Here is a 22,807-nt window from a genome sequence, read left to right on the forward strand (position 1 = left end):
CCTTCGGCTCAGGTCATGATCCTGGAGTCCCGGGATCGAGTCCCACATCGGGCTCCCTGCTCAGCGGGGAGCCTGCTTCTCCCTCTGACCCTCCTCCCTCTCATGCTCTCTGTCTCTCATTCTCTCTGTCTCAAATAGATAAAATCTTAAAAAAAAAAAAAAAAAAAAGAGTCAAAATGCTCGGGCGCCTGGGTGGCTCAGTTGGTTAAGCGACTGCCTTCGGCTCAGGTCATGATCCCAGGGTCCTGGGATCGAGTCCCGCATCGGGCTCCCTGCTCTGCGGGGAGCCTGCTGCTCCCTCTCTCACTCCCCCTGCTTGTGTTCCCTCTCTCGCTGTGTCTCTCTCTGTCAAATAAATAAATAAAATCTTTAAAAAAAAAAGAGTCAAAATGCTCAGGGCCATCCCCACAATGTAACAGATTTACACTGTTTTTAAAAATGTGCCCTCCCTCAGAGGAGCAGGCAGGGAGGCAAGTGGGTCTCCAAGAGGGGGCCCAGGGAAGAAAGGGATGGGCCTGCTCTATCTAACTGCCCATCTGCTCCGTGAGACCCAGGCCAAACCCAGGCCAAACGCCAATCGGTGCTCAGCTGTGAATTCCCCTCAGGCGCAGTATTTCCATAATTTAAATTGCTTTTCCACAGACTTTTTTTTTTTCCCCTGAGGTAAACAATGAGGAAGGGGGTCCTCTCTGCTCCCCTTTGTTGTCCCCCAAGTCCTAACAAATCTGGCGTGTAATAGGTGCTAAATAATCACTTCATTAGAAATCTCTCCACTTGGGGCATCTCTAGGACAAGTCTAAGCGGTTTGTGTTTAGTACCATCCCCACAATCAAAATCTTCCCTCAGGGGGGAGAATGACTTCACAAGGATTTTTATCTGCATGTATATAAATAGAGGTAAAGGAAGCCTTCTTCTGTTAAAGGTGTTTTAGGTATCAATGTACAGAAATGGCGGATAAATGGAGAACACATCTCATTCCCCAGAAACTGGGTTCTGCTGGTGGGGACACACCTATCCTGCATAACCCCATTTAACAGATGGACAGAACCAGGCCTAGAAAAGAGACTTTCCTAAGGTCTTCCCTTCCTACAACAGTCATGATAGCTCCAGGTGGCTTCCCAGTTCAGTCAGGTTTGGCTGACTTGCCCCGAGAGAAGACAGATGGAAATTGGTCTGTTTTTATTTCCCATAATTGGGCCCAGGCAAATGCATTCAGATGACAATCTCCTGCCCACACATGGACCCCTTGAAGGGACTGGCCTGGGGAGCAGGGGCCGAGCCCTGAGCATCTAACAGCAAGCTCGAGTCTCAGTCTCGGGAAGGAGACAACATGCTGCTTCCACCCAGCCAGGCCCCTGTAGGGAGTGGTGTGCACCCTGCTGGGGGCCCCCCCACAGCTCAGAAACCATCCAGAAGCCTAGGGGCTGGCTGTCAGTACAAGAGGGCCAGGGTCATACTCCCGCTGGGGCCTAGAAATCAGATTCTGGAAGCCACTTTCTTATTTGCGGAATGGATCTTCTATTTCGTAACTGGTAAAAGGTGATTTTTATATGCAGAGTCCCAGCTAAGGAATTCACTGTGATGTTTAATATACCTGAACCTAATTGTTTTCCCCCCACTGATAGCCTCAATTTGCTATTCCCCAAATGTAGGTTTCTGGATTACTTCTGTTGATCTTTTTTTTTTACTCAAAAACAGGACTGAGTTACCTTCAGAATACCGACTTTATCAACCTTGACAGTAGCCCTGCATTTATAAATCACAATAACCAGAAGGTTCTTTACATTTCCACTGCTTCAAAATTAAGTTTGGAATGATTACCCAGACATGAGACTTGCCAATAACTCACATTTTATAAAAAGGACTTTAAGTCCATGTGTGTAACATTACTAAGATGTAATTCTCTAGGAAGGGAATTCCTATTTTATTTATTTTTTTGCAAACAATTTTAGAGGCAGGGTGTTAAACTGATTGAACTTTCACAAGATTGACGTTATTGCTTAAAGTGCTTGAATTGGTTACATTAAAAGAAAATTAAGGTACAGATTATTTTAAATAAAAACTAAACTTTTTTTAGCAACAAAATCAAATGAATGCCATACAAATACAGTAACTATTTTGATTACAAAGAAATGGAAGCCAAAAATAAATTAATGTAATATTGGAAAACAAATTTAATTAGGCAGAAAAGTAGGAAATAATTTTCCCTGACCCATGCCATTTACATGAGTTATTCACAATAGTGCTGATAAATGCCTTGACCATATAATAGCAAATGAGGGCAAAACATTAAGGGCACGATATTTTAATACACGTGAATATACAAAGTTGATCAAAATGCAATGTTTAAAGATAAAATCCATCTGTAATAAAGCTACACTCCAATATCTAAAATAAGTCCTAAGCTCCAGTTAGAACATAGTTCATTGTTAGGCATGCCCATGAAATTAAGCATATCCATGAAAATAAATGCATAGGGACCATTCCTGTCTTTTTTTTTCCATTTCATCTGAAATCCAAAATATGCCAGGCCGTAAAACCAAATACGACTGGCTTCCAATTTGAACCGACACCCTCTTGTATCGTTCCTTGGCGAACCAGCCCACTTCATGCTGCCTTGGAATGGAAAATGCATCCGTGTAACCAGACTGGATGTCAGCATTTTGCCAAAAGAGGCTTTTAAACAAATGCCTTTTTAGCAAACTGTACCATACATCTAGATGCTCAGCTAGTAAGTAACCAATAAAGCAAATATTTCTTCTCTGTTTTAAGTGTAAAACACTGTAACTTATTCTAAAACCTGCAGCATTTAAAAGAAATACAGCAGGCCTACTCTAACTCCTGCCAGAAAATGACACACAAAACCCCGGCGATTTGAGGGAATATTGCTGAGCCTTTGTGCTATCGTTGACCTCAGAATGGTCTCACACATCTCACATCTTTCTCTGCTTTATACGATGAATGACGGGTGAAAAATAAAGTGTTTGCATGCTACTGTCTTTATGTAAAGTGAAATGATAGGGGGAAATGTAGCTGCCTAGTGTTTGTTCATTTATCGAAGAGGAAAGAAATGATCAGATAGCTCTAAAGTTTAAAAATCTGATGGAGTGTCGGTGGATAAGTGTGTTTTGGTCTTTCTCCAATCTTCTTTTCCTGCATCACACAACCATTTTAATGCCTTTGCATTACCTTCCATACTTCTTCTTTACTCCTAACCTCTCTCCAGGAATACTGAATTCTAACTGACCCTTTCAGTTTCTTCTCTTAAGTCACTGGGAAAAACTCTTTACACATACAAAAAAATAATATTAATAATAATAATAAAGAAAATGCACTGAACCTATGACTTAGCATTTAGATATTACTTCGGTAGGTCTCCAATTGAAACTTTTTGTTTCTAATAAATTAGTTTCAAGAGTCATTTCAAAGATAATTTTAATAGTTTTTCTTATGAACCAGTTCCAAATATATTAGATATGAACCATTTTTTTTTAAAAAACTTTGCAACCTGCAGTCAAATATATGGGTTATATATAGTACAAACAGTTCCTTGTATCAGTCACCTTCAATTGCAAAGTGTCTCTCCTTAAAAACAGAATAAATACTCACCTTCTAGGTAATTGATTACTGCATATGTTTCATGGAGGGAAAAAAAGACAAAATATTTATAAATATGAATTTGCCTCTAAACAAGGCAAGGTATCACTTGTATAAAACAATAACGTGAAGATCACCCTGTTTTTGTCTTCTCCAGTGAAAAGTAAAACATTTCACTTCAAGCATGAACAAATGAAGTGTCGGCATGCTTATTTAAGTTCTGAGCAATAAACAGTTCAAGATATGTCAAAAACAAGAATCCAGTTTTCATCTAGATAAAGTGCTACGTTCTTCATTTTACAAAATGGCCACTAACATTTTCGATTTCCATTTTAGTTCACATTATGCCCAACATCTGCATGTTCATTCGCTGATTTATTAGGTAACAAAATAATACGTTCACAGTATATTATAGTGTATGGAAGTCAACTGACTTCCCAAAGGAAGCCAAAATCTAGGACTCATAGTTATTTGTAAGAATCCAAAAACCAGCTCAACAGCAAAATACCAAATTGACCCTTTTAATAAAAGGTACCAATACTCAAATGATCTAATAAATACATATATAACAAAAGTGAAAAAGGTAAAAGTAACTCTAGTGAGATGAGGTTCTTCCATAAACTGTCTTGTCAAGCATTCTAGGAGTCTGAGCCAAAGAGACGCCACCATTTTGTTCATTCCTCCGCCCACCCACTCACACTTCCTCTGACCCACATTCACACCCAGCTAACTCCAGTAATCCCTCTAGGGAAGGTTCCACATTAGCCCCAGGGCTCGCCAGCACCTCAATAAACAGACGGAAATGCGAAAAAGCCAAGCGGCCGATGGTGGTGAAGCTGCAGCGCCCGCTGTCCTTCCTGATAGAGAAGGACGTGGGTGCTGACCGGCCAAGGAGAGCTGGGCCGGAAGCAGTCACCGCGGTGTCTCAGCCCGGTGACCACAGACTGCAAAACACCAGCAGGCCTGGAATGACACCCGGGAAAGCTTAGCAGTGCCAGAGAGAACAGATACGACTCACAGGACCTCATGGAAGCCGAGGGTCACTAAGAACAGACAGCACAGGGTTATTTTCCTGACGCGTGGTTTTGGTAGAAAGATAAGAAAAGTAACTTCTCACTGTCCATGAAAGCTTCCTCCTCTTGGCTTTGCCTGCCCTGAGCTTCCTACCTTCCTAGCCTCGGGGATTCTCAAGGCTGGCAGAGAGAGAGCACAAGCCGGGGCAGGCGCGAGCCCCCAGGAACAGCTTCTCTTCACCCTGTTCCACCTGGAGGATGGTCTTAGTATTGAGGTTACTCACTGTTCAATGTTATCACTTGCACAAACTTAAAGCTATAGTTGCAGCCCTAAAAGGTGAACATCTACCCGATTCTTCTGTCCTCCTGGCAGAAAAGAGGCACAGCAGCAAAAACTGGGTAGCGGTGCTTCCAGGGACAAGTTAGAGGAATGCACTGAGACGCGATCCCGGGAGGCATTTAGGCCGCTCAGCAGAGACCCAAAACAGACTGTAGACATTCGCAGGAAATGTCACTCGGCTTCAGCCAGACACAGCCAGTGGTGGGGCATTTACCCGATCCCCAAATTAGCAACTGTTACTCATATAAATCTTACTACAATCTGATTGCAGTTAACACTACCTCAGACTAAAATAAAACCACAAGTAGTGCTGCATGTAAAAAAAAAAACAAAAAAAAAAAACAAAGGGAGAGAAAGTCTAACAGAGCCAGACCGTCGGACTTGGCGTCGTGTCCCTGGTGGGCCGCTGGGGAGGAAAGTGTGCAGGGAAACCACGGAAGAGTGCTTGGAACATTTCCCCCCATTTGAATTAGTCCCGCAGGTCTTTAAGTTATTCTCTTGACTGATAGAATAAAATATATCCAGATTCTGAATTTTTTGATATATCGGATGTCAGGCCATAGAATTCTTCAATAGCTTGGGCATCTATTTTCTGCAACAAAAGAGACACAAAACAATACCATTGTTTTTAACATGAGGACTGTGAGAAGGAAAGAAAAGCAGGATGAATGAGAAAATGTAAGAAACACTCTTCTAAAATCACAACTGGGAACTCTCAACAGCAACTGGGCAATGCCCCAGACTTGACAAAGGGGCACAATTACGTAACTTGCAAATTGTTGAGGAGGAAAGCCACCCTTTAATCTCTGAGGCCGCCGTATGTTAGCAGTCTTTGAGGAAGCCAGGGCTTCTTTCAAAGGGTAAGCCGGGGGGTCTTGGGAAAAACCTTAATTCTTTCAGGTCATCAGAGCTCATTCCCTTTAGTATCGCCCTATGAGCTAAAGTGGACCTTGTCTGAGAGTAGAATTCTCCCAGCTAGTATTCCTTTACAACAAAATCAATACACGGAACCCTTGATGTGATAGAACGATTTTCAGGTCCAACAGACTGAAAAAGTATTTTTAACGATCAATACAAGAAAATTTGGTATCATGAAAGAATTCTAGTAGAACTTTTTTTTATTTAAGTTTATTATTTGGTCTGTACCAGAGAAGGTTTTGGTTGCAGTGGAAAACAGGACTTACGTATAATATAAATATGATTTCAGTGACAGATCCCACATCTATGGCGGATCAGTTAACAAGAACACAGCATTGAGTCCCCATCACACCCCTTTCTGCCTTTCCACAGAGAACGAAGAGCAGCAGGGTTGAGTTATGAGAGAAATGTAAATTGTTTTGAAGCCAGATTAGGGGAAAACAGGCCTGTTTTAGGAAATGTCCACACATGCACATTCCCCAGAATACCCAACAGTGGGGCTAGGGCACAGACTGTAACCTGCATACCAACCTCTACAATGTCATCATCAAACAAAAGCCAGAAGCCATGACTCTTCACAATAGTAATATAATGCCCACGGTTAGGACCGCTGGAAAAGAACAAACAGAAGTTATCAAGTTAACATTTCCTTCTTTAAAAAAACTATGCAGCTCTGCATAAGCAGTGGTTTACGAGAACCAACCCTCTCATCAGGACAGAGAACTGGTACAGGTCATGTCTCCGCCCCCATTAGTTTGGCCACAACGTATGAGGACCCACGTGGCGGTGCTGTGCTGAGCCTAAGGGAATCTTTGGCGAAGATGCAAAAACATCGGTCTTCTAAAGATCCTCAGTCCAGTGGGGAAAGCGGATATTCAAGCCTGACAAATACAAACAAACGACGACTGTGCACCTACTGTGTTCCAGGCTCTCTTCTGGCTGTCAGACAGAAAAGCAGTGATGAAAACAAAGTTCCCACTTTCCTGGGGTAAGGCTTGGGTAGGCAATGAACAAACCAAAATATAAAGATATTTCAAGGGGTAATGAGTGCCATGAAGAATAAAGCCAGAATAACAGCATGGAAAGAGAGAACAGAAACCTGTCCCAGCTGAGCACAGGATCACAAATGGGTGAATTTTCAACGGACTTTTCCATGCTTCTATCTACAGCTACGGAATAAAAAAATACTTGCTCAAAAGGACTTCCAGCAAAACGCTTCGCATCTCCATATCTAGGGGACTTCTCTCTTATTCTCTTTTTTTCTGATTGGGTAAAGACTACAAATGGCATAAAGAATATTTTTAAGAGTATATTTAAAAAAAATTTTTTTTAAAAAGTACATTTTAGATTTATTTTGCAATGATAAGAAAGAGCTTGGAAGACAACCTCAAAAGTACCATATCACGGAGTCTCAGGGCCCCAGAAAGGCACAGCGGGGTCTACTCGGGTGTGAGCACGAGCCTGAGCCTCCCCGTGCGGCCAGCACCCCGCCTCCCCGCCTGCCCTCACCTGCCGCAGTGAACCACCACGGCCACCAGGTCGTACATGCGGTCCAGGTTCACGGCGTCGCTGGAGGTGTTGAAGAGCCGGAGCTCCAGCGGGAAGACCACCCGGTAAGACAGCTTGGTGTACCTGTGGAGCTGCTCCATGTACTTGAACCGCTTCAGGTGCAGGGCCAAAATCATGGGCAGCTTCTTCACTCTCATCCTGAGAAACCATGAAACAGACCATCAGTTGTCCCCCACAGCAGCCAAGGGGACAAGAGCACGCCACGGCCACACAAAGGGACAGCAGGAGGGCTCTCATGGGCTTCAACCCAGCGAACCACCAGACTGCTCCCAAGAATGAAAGGACGCGAGCGTGCGGAGATCTGGCTTCCCCGACGTTCTCGGCGAATGGGGTCACAGCCAGCATGAGCGACGTGCCACAGCAGGTCTCTCTTTCGGTTTGGTCAAAGGAGACCGTCCTGAATTTTTGTACCAATAAAAAGTAGGACATGCTCCTGCTCTCCAGAGAGGAACGGCATTTGGACAACCACACCCCCCGACACCCCATCTGGAGATAGTGGAGAGGAAGGGTGACAGCTTTTGAGAAAAGGAAGTTGGGGGGAAGACAAGCAGAAGGCTGAAGTTTGGCCTTCCAGGTTCCGAGGGTCGGCCGGGATGCTTCCCATACCACTGCCGGCCGCCGGGAAGCCAGGCACGCTCGGCGCACACTCACTCCGTGTCAGGCATTCCCCGGGTGTGTTCGCTGTGTCGTCGTCCCGAAAATGTAGGGCTTGGCTTAGGGCTACACTCCCCAAACTGGGCTTGCTGGAGCACTGGAGGTGCTCACAGAGGCGGGGTTTCTGGGGCACGTTTGGACAGGGTTATTTTCGATTTTGAAGTTCCTTCCTACGCACTGGCATACTGAAGATTTTGAGAAATCCTACAGTGAAGGAACTGTTCTCTTTTGTTGGATGTGGCCTTTCCCAAACTTACATGAACACAGAAAGCTTTTTTCACTAGGTGACCATTAATATTCCTTGGTAAAAAATTCACAAAAACAACAGTTTATGTAGGTAATTCTGCTAGAACAGAGGATCTTCGGTCACCTTCCGGGACCCCCCCTCCTTAGTCAGTGGCAATGCTGTACACATTTTCAAGGCATATTATTTGAAAAGGACAAATTTTAAGAGACCACTGTTCAGGAATCTATTGAGGTAAAACCCTGTTCATAAAAATAAACAAATAGCAACGCCAGCAGAAACATAAGAATCGTGGGGAACACCATATTTTACAGGAACACACAATATTTTAATCAATAAAACCTCCAGGGCTGAGCAGAACATACATTTTTGAGCCACACAGGAAGGCCTGGGCTGGCCTTGAGCAGACCGAGATTCTAAGGACGGGGAGCAGAAAGGAGCTCCCCGATCACTCACAACAGTTAACCACCTCTGCCCTCCATTCCCATCTGCTGGAATGACTAACCTTTGATAAGATTTGATGCAGGGAGGAAAGATGTGCATATCTGGGGCAGGGGCGGCGGGTGTGGGGGGGAGCTGCGGAGGCTGGGCAGAGGGACTATTCCGGGCTCAGCTCTAGACTCTGGAAGGTTTCAGGTGGCAGTCAGGAGCTCTTGTGTGCTATTCTGAATATTCCACAACTGTGGGCAGGGTAAGCGTAACTCATGGTAAGGCCTCACGGGATAATTAAAATGTCAAGCTTCCTGATTTCTGGGGCAGATAACAGAATCCCTGATTATTGCGCACTCTGTTCAGGGGCTGTAACCAGCGGGTGCTGGTAAAAAGATAGGCAAGCACAGATCCTGTATCAATTCAGAATGTGATGACTTATCGCCCACCCATATAACGATGTGTTATTGAGTTCCTCATATTTCCATATTCAGTGATTAACTTTTTTAACCTCTTGTGTCTCTGAAATAATAAGTTCCAACACTGAGGCAATACCAACAGTATTACTAGATATCTACTATGTGTTGTCCTCGTTTCTCCAGGAAGGAAGGCATTTGACTTCTCCAAAGCTCCTTGGCCATGAGCCCATGGAACTGGGATTCAAAATCAGATATGGTTCCTTCCCTCAACACAAAGCCACCCTCCGGGCTAAATCCTTTACGCACCTTTTCTGGGCCTCCTGTTTGCTGCAGCATGTTTCACAATAATATTTCTGTTCACTACACAGTGTTTCTGTGTTGCTGAAGTCTCTGCAGACAAAAATATTTTCAACTCAAAACACAGTCTAAAATGTACTTGCTATACCATATTTTAAACCCTTTATTACCTGTAGGGTAATTTTTTTTTAATGTTTTATTTATTTTGGAGAGGGAGAGAGTGAGACAGAGCTCGCACAAAGGGAGAAGGAGAAGCAGACTCCCCATTGGGCAGAGAGCCCACCGTCGAGCAGAGAGCCCGCCGTCGGGCTCGATCCCAGGTCTCTGAGATCATGACCTGAGCTGAAGGCAGACACTCAACCGACTGAGCCACCCAGGCGACCTGTAGGGTAATTTTTAAGTGAATGTGGGGAAAAAAGCAATGAGAAAAGATCTTTCTGATGAGTAGGTGCTGTGACTGCCATTAGACCATGTCTGCTAGACTGGGTTATGATTTCACCACTGGCGATTTTCAAGGAGAGCTTTATTTCATAGGATACACATGGATATATATTAGGGTTTCCAACAGATTCAAAAAACAAATCTCAAGGTTTAACAAGACCACCTGTACCCTGGAGATCAAAAATTAGAACAGAAAAATTCCTCACTATTGTAAAAGCCCATCATTACACTGTAAGTCAGGTCCGAAAAATTGTCAATCACATAAAATGCAAGGTGACATTATCGTGTAATGAAAAACAGTCTATCTCAGGTGATCTATATTTTCAAAGGGCACAAAGGGAAAGATAATGAAATTTAATTCATATACAACTGCCCTTAGACTGACATAAGAAAATCCCTAATTAGCAGGAGATGCCTGCTTCCTCCAACCCCCTGCTCCCCATCCCGCACCTTGGCTCCTTTTGAGGCCAAATGCCACTGCCCGATGTTATATCTGTATTCACCCCTATCATGAGGTTTTACCGCGCTACTTATAGTTTTCATTTTTTAAATGTCACGGCTTTTCATTCTTTCCGGGTCATTGAGATTCTATTTCACATTCCTGTGGTACTGCTTTGAAGGCTGAGAAGAACATCCAGAATATAATACCCTAGAGTCTGGAGAGAGCCTGTGATATTTCTTTATTCATAGGGAGTGTCCTAGCAGCAGAATGATCAGATTTTATTAAACAGAAAATGTTATTTACATGGTGTTATTGACTCACACACTTAAACAGAGTTTATCATAAGAAACCGTAGATGGCTCATGCATTCACTACTCAACCGTTAACTGATAGTCCTCTGGACTTGGTGCTGGGGGCTCACAGAAGCACCTGCCCTCACGCTGACCCCCAGTCTAAGAGACACGCACAAGTAAGCCAAATCATTTTACAGTAGGCAGTGTTCCGGGCAGGTTAAAAAAATCATTTCACACACTTCTTGCACCTAAAGCCCTCTAGCCCGTCCCCAGTACGCTTAGGAATAAAACCAAATACCTTGCCAAGGCAGACAGGCCCTCGGCCCTCAGACCCCTGACTATTCTTCTGACCTCCCTCCTATCTTCCCTTCCGAGTGCCATGGAGCCTTTCTGCCTCAGGGCTTCTGCATGTGCTGCTTCCCCAAATAGCTCCTTTCCAGATGCTTCCATGGCTGGCTCCAGTCATTGTTCAGAGCTCAGCAAAGATGTCACCTCCAGGGAGAAGACTTCTCTGTCCATCTTCTGCAAATCCACCCAGCCTCTATCCTGTTTGCTGTCATGTTTTCTTCTGAGCACTCAGCACTATCTGAAACCAACCTCCTATTTGATCTCTTGACTCCTCTCTCTGAGGGCAATGGTTCCGTCTATCTCACTCACTGCCACATCCCCAGCCCTGAGAACAGGCCTGATGCAGCATGGCACTCCATTTGTTGGTTAAGTGAAGACAGAAGCAGGTGTGTCAAGTCCAGGGGAAAGCACCAAGGAAGGAGAAACGAACTTGAACTGGGGTAACGCACGTCATTTCCAAGAGGTGATGCTGCAGTCAGGTTCTCAGAGAGGGAAAGTGTGCCAGGTGGGTAAGAGTCAAGGAATCCAGACAAAGGGACTGCTGCAGCCCAGGGATATGGAGGCAAGGTACGGAGTGTGTCTTAGAAGCTGGCGCGCACCCCGTGGCTCTAGAATTCCACTAACGGGCCCCGGCGAGGAAAAGATCTAATCAGTGCTTTTGAGAAATACCATTTCTGGTAGCACTATGGAGGAAGGACTGGAGGGGCCGAGAAGCAAGAAAACAATTTAGAAGGCAATTATACTCAACTCTCAGATCTCAGATGCTTGGTGCATAACAGAGACTCAGACTTAGCTGAATGAACACAGGCCGACTCTTCAACAAAGTAACTGACGTGAATGCTTTTCTTGGCCTACACAGGGCTGGGGTGGAACTGGTGGGTGGGGGGCAGGGAGAGGGTGAGGAGAGTTTGGATGATGGTGGAGATTCACCTCATTGGGATGTATACCACAGATGTACCTCTTCATCCAGCTGAAGAGCCAGAATCATCAAGGCAAGCACAGTGGTGAATAAGGAATTAAAACACTTTCTACTCTTGTTCTTCAAAGAAAGTTTCCTGAAGTATTTGCAGACCCAGAGTGGAAATATACCAAAGTTAGTACTTAATTTAAAGGCCCGATTTACAAATAACCACCACCCTGCCCCGCCCCAGCCGGCTGGAGGCTCCCCACCCCCGGAAGGACACAGTAATGCTCCCAGGGCATCTGTGGGTGGAGAACGGGAAAATGAGGCTAGGTCAGGAGAAGGGGCTGACCCCAGCAGGTAACTGAGGTATAGCAGGTCTCTCGGTCGATGCTGCATAGCTGCTCTGCGCCGCCTCCCAGGAGCCAAGGTGACCTATACACACCTGTAACTGTTTCCCGAGGCACACCAGTTGGGAAGCTTTGTTCTAAGGAAGACAGCAGCAACATCAGCAGTTCTCCTGGCTGCCCGTGAGAATTACCCAGGGAGCTTCCAAAACAATCTCAGTGCCTAATCCCTCCCCCTGACCCCCACTCAATTACATTAGGAGCTCTCCAGGTAGAGCAGGCGGTTCCAATATGCTTGGAAGTCTGAGAGGCATTGTTCCCAGTGCTTTGTCACCCTTCACATGCATCTGCATCACTGGAGATCTTGTCAAAATGAAGATTCTGGTTTGCTCATTCGTTCTTGGGAGAGGCCTAACATGCCGTTCTAGTGAGCTCCCAGGTGATGTCACTGGGGCTAGCCCACGGACCACTGTCTGAGCAGCAAAGACCCAGAGCAGTGGATCTCAAACTCTGGTGGTATTAGAATCACCTAGAAAATTAATTAAAAATAGAGGCCCAGGCTAACTGAAGTTGACTATGGGTTAGGCCCCTATTTTTGCCAACTTCCCCAAGGTGATTATCATACACACCAAAATTTGAGAACCATTGATTAGAGTTTTAAAGAAGACTGAAAAAAGAAATCCACGAGAAACACATGTCAAATATTAGGAAATACTATTATGTATCAATAATAACCAAACACAGGTCAGAGAAATAAATAAATAAGCACGTGGCAACGGATGTGTGGTGGGGATGCATATGAACTTCGTATACAGAAGAAGTTTCTCAGGGGCACCAGGCTGGCTCAGTCAGTAGAGCGCATGACTCTTGATCTCGGGGTTGGGTGCTCGAGCCCCACACTGGGTGTAGAGAACATTGAAAAGAGGTTTCTCAAAATAAGTAGAAAAGGAATTCGTTTTAGAGAAGATAAATTTTTAAAACAGAGCTATGGGAGAATGAAGAGCTGCTTCCCTCCCAGCTGACTTCTGCAGCACTGGGAGAACAGGCATTTTAGATGCGAGGAAGACAGCTCAAGGGACAACGGTTTCAGGAGGTGGAACTTCAGGGAAGGTTTCTGTGAAGGAGTCACTCAGGCACTGAAGTGAAAGGCAAAAAATACCCAAAATGCCATGGAAGGATAATTAAGATAAACTTCACGTATCTGAAGTTTTTGCCTGAGGCCATCCCTAAGCTGTTCAAAAGAAGAAAAGAAAATACGGAGGGCTCACCCGGCCTGAGACACGGTACTGACGTTTGAAATGGGAGGATTCCAGTTCAGTTACAGTATGGATCTAATGGTTCCCATAGCCCTGTATCCTGAACATAACTACTATTTACTTCATCATTCCTCTGGGACAAAAGCCATGAAACCATACTGGAATTAACCATCTGGAAGGAGGTGGCAGAGACCTTACATTCAAATCCTACAATTTTAGCTTGATTTGTAACTTCTTTTGGGTCATCAAAATGAAAGAAAGATGACATATCACATCAGAAGACATATGCAGACATAGTAAGAAGAAAATTCATAGTTGTAATTTTAAAAACAAACCCTTAAGAATGCAAACTGAACTGAACCATGAAAGGGACCTAAAAAATTGTAATCATTCCTTCTCTTTTGCTTCAGATGGAAAATGCTAGTGGATCAGCTGGGCATCACTGATTCCCTGGGCCTTTCTGGGCACTTTGTTCTTTTGGGATAGATTAGAAAGCTGCCACTCCTAGCCCAGAACTCTGGGAGTGTGAGGGTGAGTGGCAACACCCAGCCCAGGCCCATCTTCCTGTTGGAGAGGTGAGATCTCAGGCACATGTGAGGGCAGGTATAGGTAAGTCAGTCAAATCTAATGTTGTTTAAAAGGCATCCAGGGACGCCTGGATAGCTTAGTCCATTGAGTGTCCAACTCTCGGTTCGGCTCAGGTTATGATCTCAGGGTCGTGAGATCGAGTCCCTTGTCTGCACCTGGGGGAGTCTATGAGATTCTCTCTCTTTCCCCCCTCTGCCCCTTCCCCTGCTTGCTCTCTCTCTGGAATAAATGAATAAATCTTTAAAATTAAAAAAAAAAAAAAAAAAAAGGGCATTCCAAAGCTCTTTCATACTCTCCCACCCCAGCTTTAACATCTCCAAATGTCTCCAGCCTGCCTTCCTCAGGTATGCATGACCCACACATACATTTCTCAAATCAACCAACCAATCAATAAAGGTAACATAAATCTGAGTTACATTTCTTCATAACAAGTTTCCCCAAAGATTAAAATCATAACTCACCAGTAAGCCCTTTACCTGGCTGACTGAGATCTCAAAGCTACAGCCACTGCCATCTGCCCTTTTGAGCAGCCCAGGAATTTCTTAGAAGGGAGGAGAAGCAGTCAACCTAACCAAATTCTCTCTAACACCAACTCGTTACAAAAAAAAAAAAAAAAAGGCGGGGAAATAGGCAAGTAATATCTTTCCTCCCATTCCTTCATCTGCAACTGAAGTTGGCAAAACCATAACTTTTCCACTCCCTGTGATTATTAGACCTTGGGGAATCAAAGATGGCTTCTTGTCACAGGAATATTAGGAACCCATGCATACACAGAACCATTCAGAAGAACAAGAGGCCACCCTGGCCTACAAAACACTTTGCCTGTAAGAGTTAACACACTCGTCCTAGACATCTGGACCTGAGGCACTTGGACACACGGGCTGGTGCACCACACCAGCAGGAAACGCCGTGTAACTAATTCATCAGTGCGGGGAGCAGAGGGGGCCCTGGGGCCCTGGGAAACCGGAAAACAATCAGGGCCCCCGCCACCCACTCACGCAACACATGACAGCAGACGAACCAAGAAGCTCTTCCATGTTGGCGTTGGTGCCGTCCCCCCGGAAGATGACTTTCTAACAGCCAACCACCACCACTAGTCCCCTTAATGTCTCCTTCTAAAAGGTTCCAAGTAACCTGGACTCCTGAAGTAACACTTCTGTCACCCAATCGCCATTGGTAAAGATCCACAGTGTCTTGTTAGACACTCTAAAATGTCTCTGATCTATGGTACCCCAAGCAACGGGAGGCCTGCCCTGACCGTGGGGTCCACACTGGCATTCCCACAACCCACCACTCTGGAGACCTATTTAATTTCCTTCAAAGCACCAAGCATCGCCTGTGGATTCCCCCTAGGATGTAAGTGCTGGGGGAGCCGGAACGTGTCCGATGTTCGCTCCTCCACGCCCAGTGTCTGCTTCTAAGCCCTCACAACCTACTGAGAGCAGGAGGGGGAAGAGGAGGGGGAAGGGGAAAAGGGAATCATGTCTGTGTGTCGACTCTGGGCACATTTCCAATGTTCAAGTCAATACACAATATGCCTGGAATCCGGGGCATGTGCTCTTCTGCGCTCCGGGTTCCTTGCCTTCTCTCAACCCTAACAAGGAGGAATTTCTTTCCATCACTCATCTCCACAGAACGCTGAAAGATGGAGAGACAGATGGTTCCTCCACTGGTTCTCAACTCAAAAGGACATAATTTTTCAAAGTAGCTTAGAAAAAAAAAGAGTAATGGTAGGCATGGGTAGTGTGTATTAATCGTGTGTGTCAGAGGGACAAAGATGAGAGAGAGAGAGAGAGAGACTGATGAAAGCCAAAGCCCACATCTGGATTAAAGATTAAAACTTATTTTTAAACTTAAGGACTAATGACTTCCACTCGATCCTCTTTCTTCTCAGCAGGATCCTTCTTCTCTAGACCACATATACTTATTTTTTAATCTCTCTTGGGAAAGAAAAAATAGAAAATAATAGGATTATATGGGTTTAACAGAAAGGAAGATTACCTCCTGAGGAAATACAGTATTCCCCGCCCCCCCACCCCCACTTATTTACTAGCCTGATCAAAAGCTCAGATCACTGTCAGAATTCATGAGGTTACCTCAGACAGTGGGTAATAGATGTATTCTGCTCCACATCGACAGAAAGGTCAAGAAAATCTTCATCTTTGCTACTAACCTGAAGCAAAGAAAAAAAGTATTAGGTACAAAATATGTAAGAGACATAGTAGATAAAATTTTGAACACCTACAGGTAACCAAAACCCAAAACTGCAGGCCTGGTCATGTGCAGTTTTGTATACTCACTGGCAATGAGTTACACTGAAAACAACCCAATCTAGAGAAAGTCCCAAATTCTCAATTTACCTGAATTCCTGTTCCAGCTTTAATTCAGAACTTTTAATAATTAGCACTCAACCAGATCTCGCTTCCTCTCCATTCACTTTCCCCCTCATTTCAAAGTAGGAAGTATCAGACAAAACACCCATAGAGCCCAAACTGGCAGAATGAGAAAAAATGGAAAAAAAGACAAGAGACTTCTAAAACTCACTACTCAGAGAGTCAACCTCTGTGAGGCCGTCTGCATCTTCCAACCAGTCCCTTGAAGTCACTGGCTCCAGAGCCTCATCATCCAAACTGTGCCTAGGGCCAGGGAGATGATGGGTGCCGGGCTGGCGGGGTCACACTAACCAAATGTGCACCTGTCCCTGAGCCACGGAAATGGCCATCATTGCAGAGCCCTGGGCTGTCTGTGATCAGCTGGACCTGGAGCTGGCCTGGAGCCCTGGCTCACACAGGCCACCCTACGGCAGACTGCTCCCGGGAGCTGGCTCACTGGCCCCGCTGTTTCTTGGCCCCTGCCATTCATACCACACCAATCCTGGCTCTCCTACTTACTGAGGTTCACAGAATTAAACTGCTTGCATTCCAGCAGTTGACTGGCAAGCCTGGAGTTTTACTCTCTTGCAGGGGGAGGGACAAACTAGCTCAGCAACAACCTTGAAGTGTTCAGTCAATTGGCAGCAAAATGAGAAAACACTCCTTTAAGTGGGACAACTATCCTATGACCCAATACTCCACCGCTAGGCCATTATCTAAAGAAATATTCAGAATGTGGACACAGTCTTTTATACTTTTATTAGTACACATAAGCAAGGGTGTTGAGAAAGACTTTCCAGCTCCATATCCTGTCTCTGCCACTTATGCAGTGGGTGACTGTAGGCCAGTTACTCAGCCTTGGTGTACCTCAGTTTCCTCATCTATAAAGTGGGGACACTAAGAGTATTTCACCAGGCTGTTGTAAAGATAAAATAATACATGTAAGGTGCTTTCAAAATTAAACACTCAATAAATCAGGGGAAGGGGTGTAAAAATTGTAAATGGCCTAAAATGGGCAAAGAGCTGGGAATGGTTTACTACATGGTGGGTATGATATCATATTAAATGAATAAGTAGACTACACAACCTTCTATAAGCGAATTCCAGTTTTGTATAAAAAAAGGCATGTATACATTTACATACATACACATGCCCTTACACGTATACACACACTATTCTGCCCTTTTTTTTTTTTTAAATGGCACTTGTTACTGATATGGTAGAATGCATGAAAGGCCCAAATCTTCACCACCGCCTACACTGGCTTCCTTGCTGTATGACTTTACAGATCCTCTCATCAAGAGATATGCTTCCCATCTTTGATTCTGAGTTCAGCCATACGACTTGCTTTGGCCAGTGGGAAGTTAGGGGACATGTCATAAGCAGAAGCTTGAACAAGCACTTACAAAACTGCTCTCTTGCATTTCTGTCATCACCATAAGAAGGATAAGCCCAGGCTAGGCCACTATTTTTTTTTTAAAAGATTTTATTTATTTACTTGAGAGTGCCTGAAAAGGGGGAGAGGGAGAAGCAGACCCCCGCTGAGCAGGGAGCCCAACACGGGACTCGATCCCAGGACCCCGAAATCCTGATCTGAGCCGAAGGCAGATGCTTAACCAACTAAGCCACCCAGGGGCCCCCAGGCTAGTCCACTATTCCCAGGAAGAAGATGAGAGACCCATGAAAGAGAGCTGTTCTCACTAAGGTGCCCCAGCCAAGCCCAATCGAGAGCAAAATGCCTAGCCAGACTGCAGACATAGAAGTGAGCCAGCTGAAATACAAACAAACAAGTTCAGCCAGGGCCAGCCTAGATCAGGTGACCCTCAGCCACCCCACAGTTGAATGAATTATAATAAATGAGAGTTGATTTAAGTCTCAGAGTTTTGGGGTCGTTTGTAACAAAGCAATAGATAACCAACACAATGATTTCATATTATAAATGTTTTATTTGTATTTTTTTTTATCGTCTGACTCTCCCTCACTAAAATGAAAAACTGGTTCCAGTAATGACTAAGATCTTGCCATTCCTACACTCCTCCAGAAAACCATAAAACTCAGCTAACTATAAACACAAGCAGCTACCTGAAGGTGTTGGAGAATAAACACAGACAGGTAGATAGGGAGTCCACACCTGGAAGAGAACGGTTGCACAGGATAAGTTCAGGGTTTCATAGCCCTTCCCTGGGGATCTGTAGGGGAACAAATGCAGTCTGTCTGGTCTTGGAACCAGAAAATGGAGTCTGGGAAACCATGTCCACTGGCAAGAAGGGGAGGAATCAGAGGGTATTCCCAGCTCTGTCCACGCACACCTCTGGTGGGCTGCTGAGCCACATACGCACAGAGTACCCTCACGGCAGCTCCGCCAGATACAAAAGGGCTGACCCAAGATGCAAGCTGCCGCCTAAGAAACAGATTTGTAGTTAGAGTCCAGCCAAGATGAACTGCCTGCTAAAACTCAAGGAAACATCATACTCACTGAAGCCAAAATAACAGAACCCAGAGTTCTCTCAAATTTTACATCCTCAATGTCCTAGATACCATTCAAACTTACAAAATGTGTGAAGAACCAGGAAAATGTGACATATTTTTCTTTTTTTTTTTTAATTAACATATAATGTATTATTTGTTTCAGGGGTACAGGTCTGTGATTCATCAGTCCTATATAAGACCCAGTGCTCATTACAACACATACCTTCCCCAATGCCCATCACCCAGTTAATGGGAGACATTCTGAAGACAACTGAAACCAATCCTCAGAGGATGCAGATGTTGAAATGAGCAGACAAGATTTTTTTTTTTAGCAGATAAGAAATCTCAGCAGATGGGGCCGCCTGGGTGGCTCAGTCGTTAAGCGTCTGCCTTCGGCTCAGGTCACGATCCCAGGGTCCTGGGATCGAGCCCCACATCGGGCTCCCTGCTCCGCGGGAAGCCTGTTTCTCCCTCTCCCACTCCCCCTGCTTGTGTTCCCTCTCTCGTTGTGTGTCTCTCTCTCTCAAATAAATAAATAAAATCTTAAAAAAAAAAAAAAATCTCAGCAGAGAAATAGGAGAAAAAAAAAAAAAAGAAAAGAATCAAATGGAAATTCTAGAACTGAAAAAGTAATACACCAGATGGACTTAACAATGAACTGGAGATGACAAAGGAAAGAAAAAGTGGACTTGAAGACAAATCAACAGAAAATTATCCAATGAGAAGAATAAAGAAAAAAAAAGATTGAAATAAAAAGATACTGAGAAAACTGTTAGAAAATATCATACATATAATTGGAGTCTCAGAAGGGGAGAGAGAATAGAGCAGACAAGCTATTTGAAAAATAATGGCGAAATATTTCCTCATTTGGGGAAAGACATACATTTATAGATTCAAGATGCTCAACAAACACAAAGTAGGATAAATACAAAAAAAGGTTAGCCAAGGCACATCATAATCAAACTGTAACAAGTCAAAGGTAAAAAGCAAATCTTAAAAACATGGAGAGAAAAATGACATACTACAAAAGAATGGTTCAACTGGACGCTGATTTCTCATCAGAAATTACAGAGGGCAGAGATAGTAGAACATCCTTAATGTGCTAAAAGAAAAAACTGTCAATAGCCCATAAACAGATCCTTCAAGAATGAAGGAAAAATAAAGAGAATTCATTATTAAAAGACCTGCACTACAAAAAAAAAAAAAAAAAGAAAAGAAAAAAAGGGGGTGGTTAAAGGAAGTTCTTCAAGCCAAAGGGAAAGGATACCAGATGGAAATCCAGATCCTCAAGGAAGAATGAAGAGCAAGAATAGTAATTTTGACATTGCCCTGTGGGGTTTATAATATACATAAATGTAATACATAGACTAACTACAGCAAGGGACAAGGTAAGGTAGGGGCAGGCAGAAGGAATATGCATCTGTACAGTTATAAGCTTTCTGTTTTATGTGAAACAGTGGCATTATTAACTGTACATGGACTGTAACAGTAAAGGATATATATTATGATCTCTAGAGAAACACCCAAACAACAACACACAAATACATACTAAGAGGAAGATTAAAATGGAACTGTTTATACAAATATGTATGTACATATATCAATATATACATATATTAAAATTTTTTTTCCCCCAAAAAAAGGAGGAGGAGGAACATAACAACAAAAAATGGAGGGGAAATAAATAGAAAACAAATAATAAAGTGGGAGCCCCCAAACCCCCATACCAGTAATTACATTAAACATTAATGGAATAAACATTAGTGGTGGCCTGAGGCTTGCAACAGAGATTAATTGCTGGGTACAAGGGATCTTACTGGTGTAATAGAAATGTTTTAAAACTGGATTATGGATTCCAATAAAAATTAGGGAAAAAAAACTGGATTATGATGATAGTTGCACAACTCACCAAACTGCTTTGAAAATTACTGAAAGGATGAACTTTATGGCATATAAGCTATACATCAATAAAGTTGTTTTCTAAAAAGTAAAAGAGGGATGCCTGGGTGGCTCAGTCAGTTGAGCGACCGACTCTCGATTTTGGCTCAGGTCGTGATCTCATGGGTTGTGAGACTGAGCCCTGTGTTGTCTTGTGAGGCTCCACACTCATTGGGGAGTCTGAGATTCTCTTTCTCCCTCTCCCCTTCCCCCAGCCCCACTCATGCTCTAAGATAAATAAATCTTTTTTAAAAAAAAGTGGGGTGCCTGGGTGGCTCAGTCAGTTGAGCGGCTGACTTGATTTTGGCTCAGGTCATGATCTCAGGGTCCTGGGATAGAGTCCTGCATTGGGCTCTGTGCTCAGTGGAGAGTCTGCTTGATGATTCTGTCCCTCTCTCTGCCCCGCCCCTACTCTCTCTCTCTCAAATAATCTTAAAAAATAAAAAAAGTAAAAGATTCATGAAGCAAAAACTGACAGAATTAGAGGAAGAAATAAAATTATTCCACAACTGTAGTTAAGTTTTTTTTAAGGTTTATTTATTTATTTGAGAAAGCGCATGAGCAGGGGAGGAAGAGGGAGAGAGAATCTCAAGCGGACTCCCCGCTGAGCATAGAGCCCAACAACGGGCTCAATCTCACAACCCGAGCCGAAACCAAGAGTCAGATGCATAATCAACTTGCGCCACCCAGGCGTCCCCCCCACAATCATAGTTAGGTATTTTAACCCCCCTTTCTCAGCAACCAATAGAAAGACTAGAGGGGAAATCAAGAAAAACACAGAAAATCTGAAGAACTCTATATAACTACAAAATATATATTCTGTTCAATCCAGTGGTTCTCAGCAAAGGAAACTTTTCCTTCCAAGGGACATTTGGCAATGTCTGGACACATTTTTGGTGTCACCTCCTGGGGGCTGCTACTGGCATCTAGTAGGTATGCTAGAGGCTGCTAAACATCCTCTGATGCACCGGGCAGCACCCCACAACAAAGACTTATCTGACTTTATTTTTTTTATTTTTTATTTTTTAAAGATTTTGTTTATTTATTTGACAGAGACACAGTGAGAGAGGAAACACAAGCAGGGGGAGTGGGAGAGGGAGAAGCAGGCTTCCCGCTGAGCAGGGAGCCCGATGCGGGGCTTGATCCCAGGACCCTGGGATCGTGACCTGAGCCAAAGGCAGACGCCTAACGACTGAGCCACCCAGGCACCCCAAGAATTATCTGACTTTAAATAGTAATAATTCCAAGGTTGAGAGACCTTGTTTTAAAGTGCATTTACTGGGATAAACCATGTGTTAGGATATGAAACACATCACAGTAAATTTTAAAAGACTGAGATAATATAGAATATATTCCCTAACCACACAGAATTAAATCTGAAGTCAATAAAATTAAGGTATCTAGGAAAATCCTAAACAATTGCAAGTTAAACAACATACTTCTAAGTAATATATGGGTCACAGGGAAAAAAGCACAAGACAAATTAGAAAATATTTTGAACTAATGACAAAGAAAAATCAGTATTTGTGGGATGCAGCTAAAGCGGTGCTTGAAGGGAAACATATAGCTTTAAATGTGTATATTTAGTAAACAAAAGGGCAGGGACTACCTTTTCTGTTTGTTTTAAATGCTATATCCCTAGTACGTAAAATAATTTCCAGCATTTAGTGGGGACCCAATAAATATTTACTAAATGCATGAATATTATATAACTGAGCAAATAGGAAAATTTCTAATAGCCAATGGTGGCATCTGGGTAGCAGAATTATAAATGATTTTCTTTTTATACATTCCCATGTCTGATTTGTAAAAAATAATCCATAGGTATTATATTTTTTAATTAGTAAAACTTTTTAAACTTAAATGGTTCTTTTCTAGGAGAAAATAAAAGGATCAGAGCCAACTGAAATCATATGTAACTTAGAGAGGGAG

At 43.6% G+C, this 22,807-nt stretch overlaps 1 protein-coding gene and 1 long non-coding RNA gene across 4 annotated transcripts in view; both read right to left on the minus strand.

The window, feature by feature from the left end:
- Positions 1 to 2,156: 2,156 nt before the first annotated feature.
- USP46 (ubiquitin specific peptidase 46) overlaps positions 2,157 to 22,807 on the minus strand; it is a 54,818-nt gene continuing 34,167 nt past the window's right edge. For 2 of the 3 annotated variants that reach the window (XM_064584476.1, XM_045881165.3), the window contains 5 exons: positions 16,193 to 16,269; positions 9,490 to 9,573; positions 7,378 to 7,575; positions 6,400 to 6,478; positions 2,157 to 5,542 (listed from right to left, as the gene is read on the minus strand). In XM_064584476.1, the coding sequence (XP_064440546.1) occupies positions 5,441 to 5,542; positions 6,400 to 6,478; positions 7,378 to 7,575; positions 9,490 to 9,573; positions 16,193 to 16,269 (540 nt within the window). In that variant the 3' untranslated portion in view covers positions 2,157 to 5,440. The remainder of the gene's footprint in view (positions 5,543 to 6,399; positions 6,479 to 7,377; positions 7,576 to 9,489; positions 9,574 to 16,192; positions 16,270 to 22,807) is intronic. The other variant, XM_045881167.3, reaches the window with a different exon arrangement.
- Positions 10,621 to 16,181, minus strand: LOC123848576 (uncharacterized). The gene is made up of 2 exons (XR_006791826.3): positions 10,905 to 16,181; positions 10,621 to 10,792 (listed from the first exon to the last, which is right to left on the minus strand). It is a non-coding gene; the product is annotated as an uncharacterized LOC123848576 (long non-coding RNA).

Source organism: Mirounga angustirostris, unplaced genomic scaffold (assembly GCF_029215605.1).
Source record: "Mirounga angustirostris isolate CCGP_5_RB_7025 unplaced genomic scaffold, mMirAng1.0.hap1 SCAF_2, whole genome shotgun sequence".
NCBI classification, from domain to species: domain Eukaryota; kingdom Metazoa; phylum Chordata; class Mammalia; order Carnivora; family Phocidae; genus Mirounga; species Mirounga angustirostris.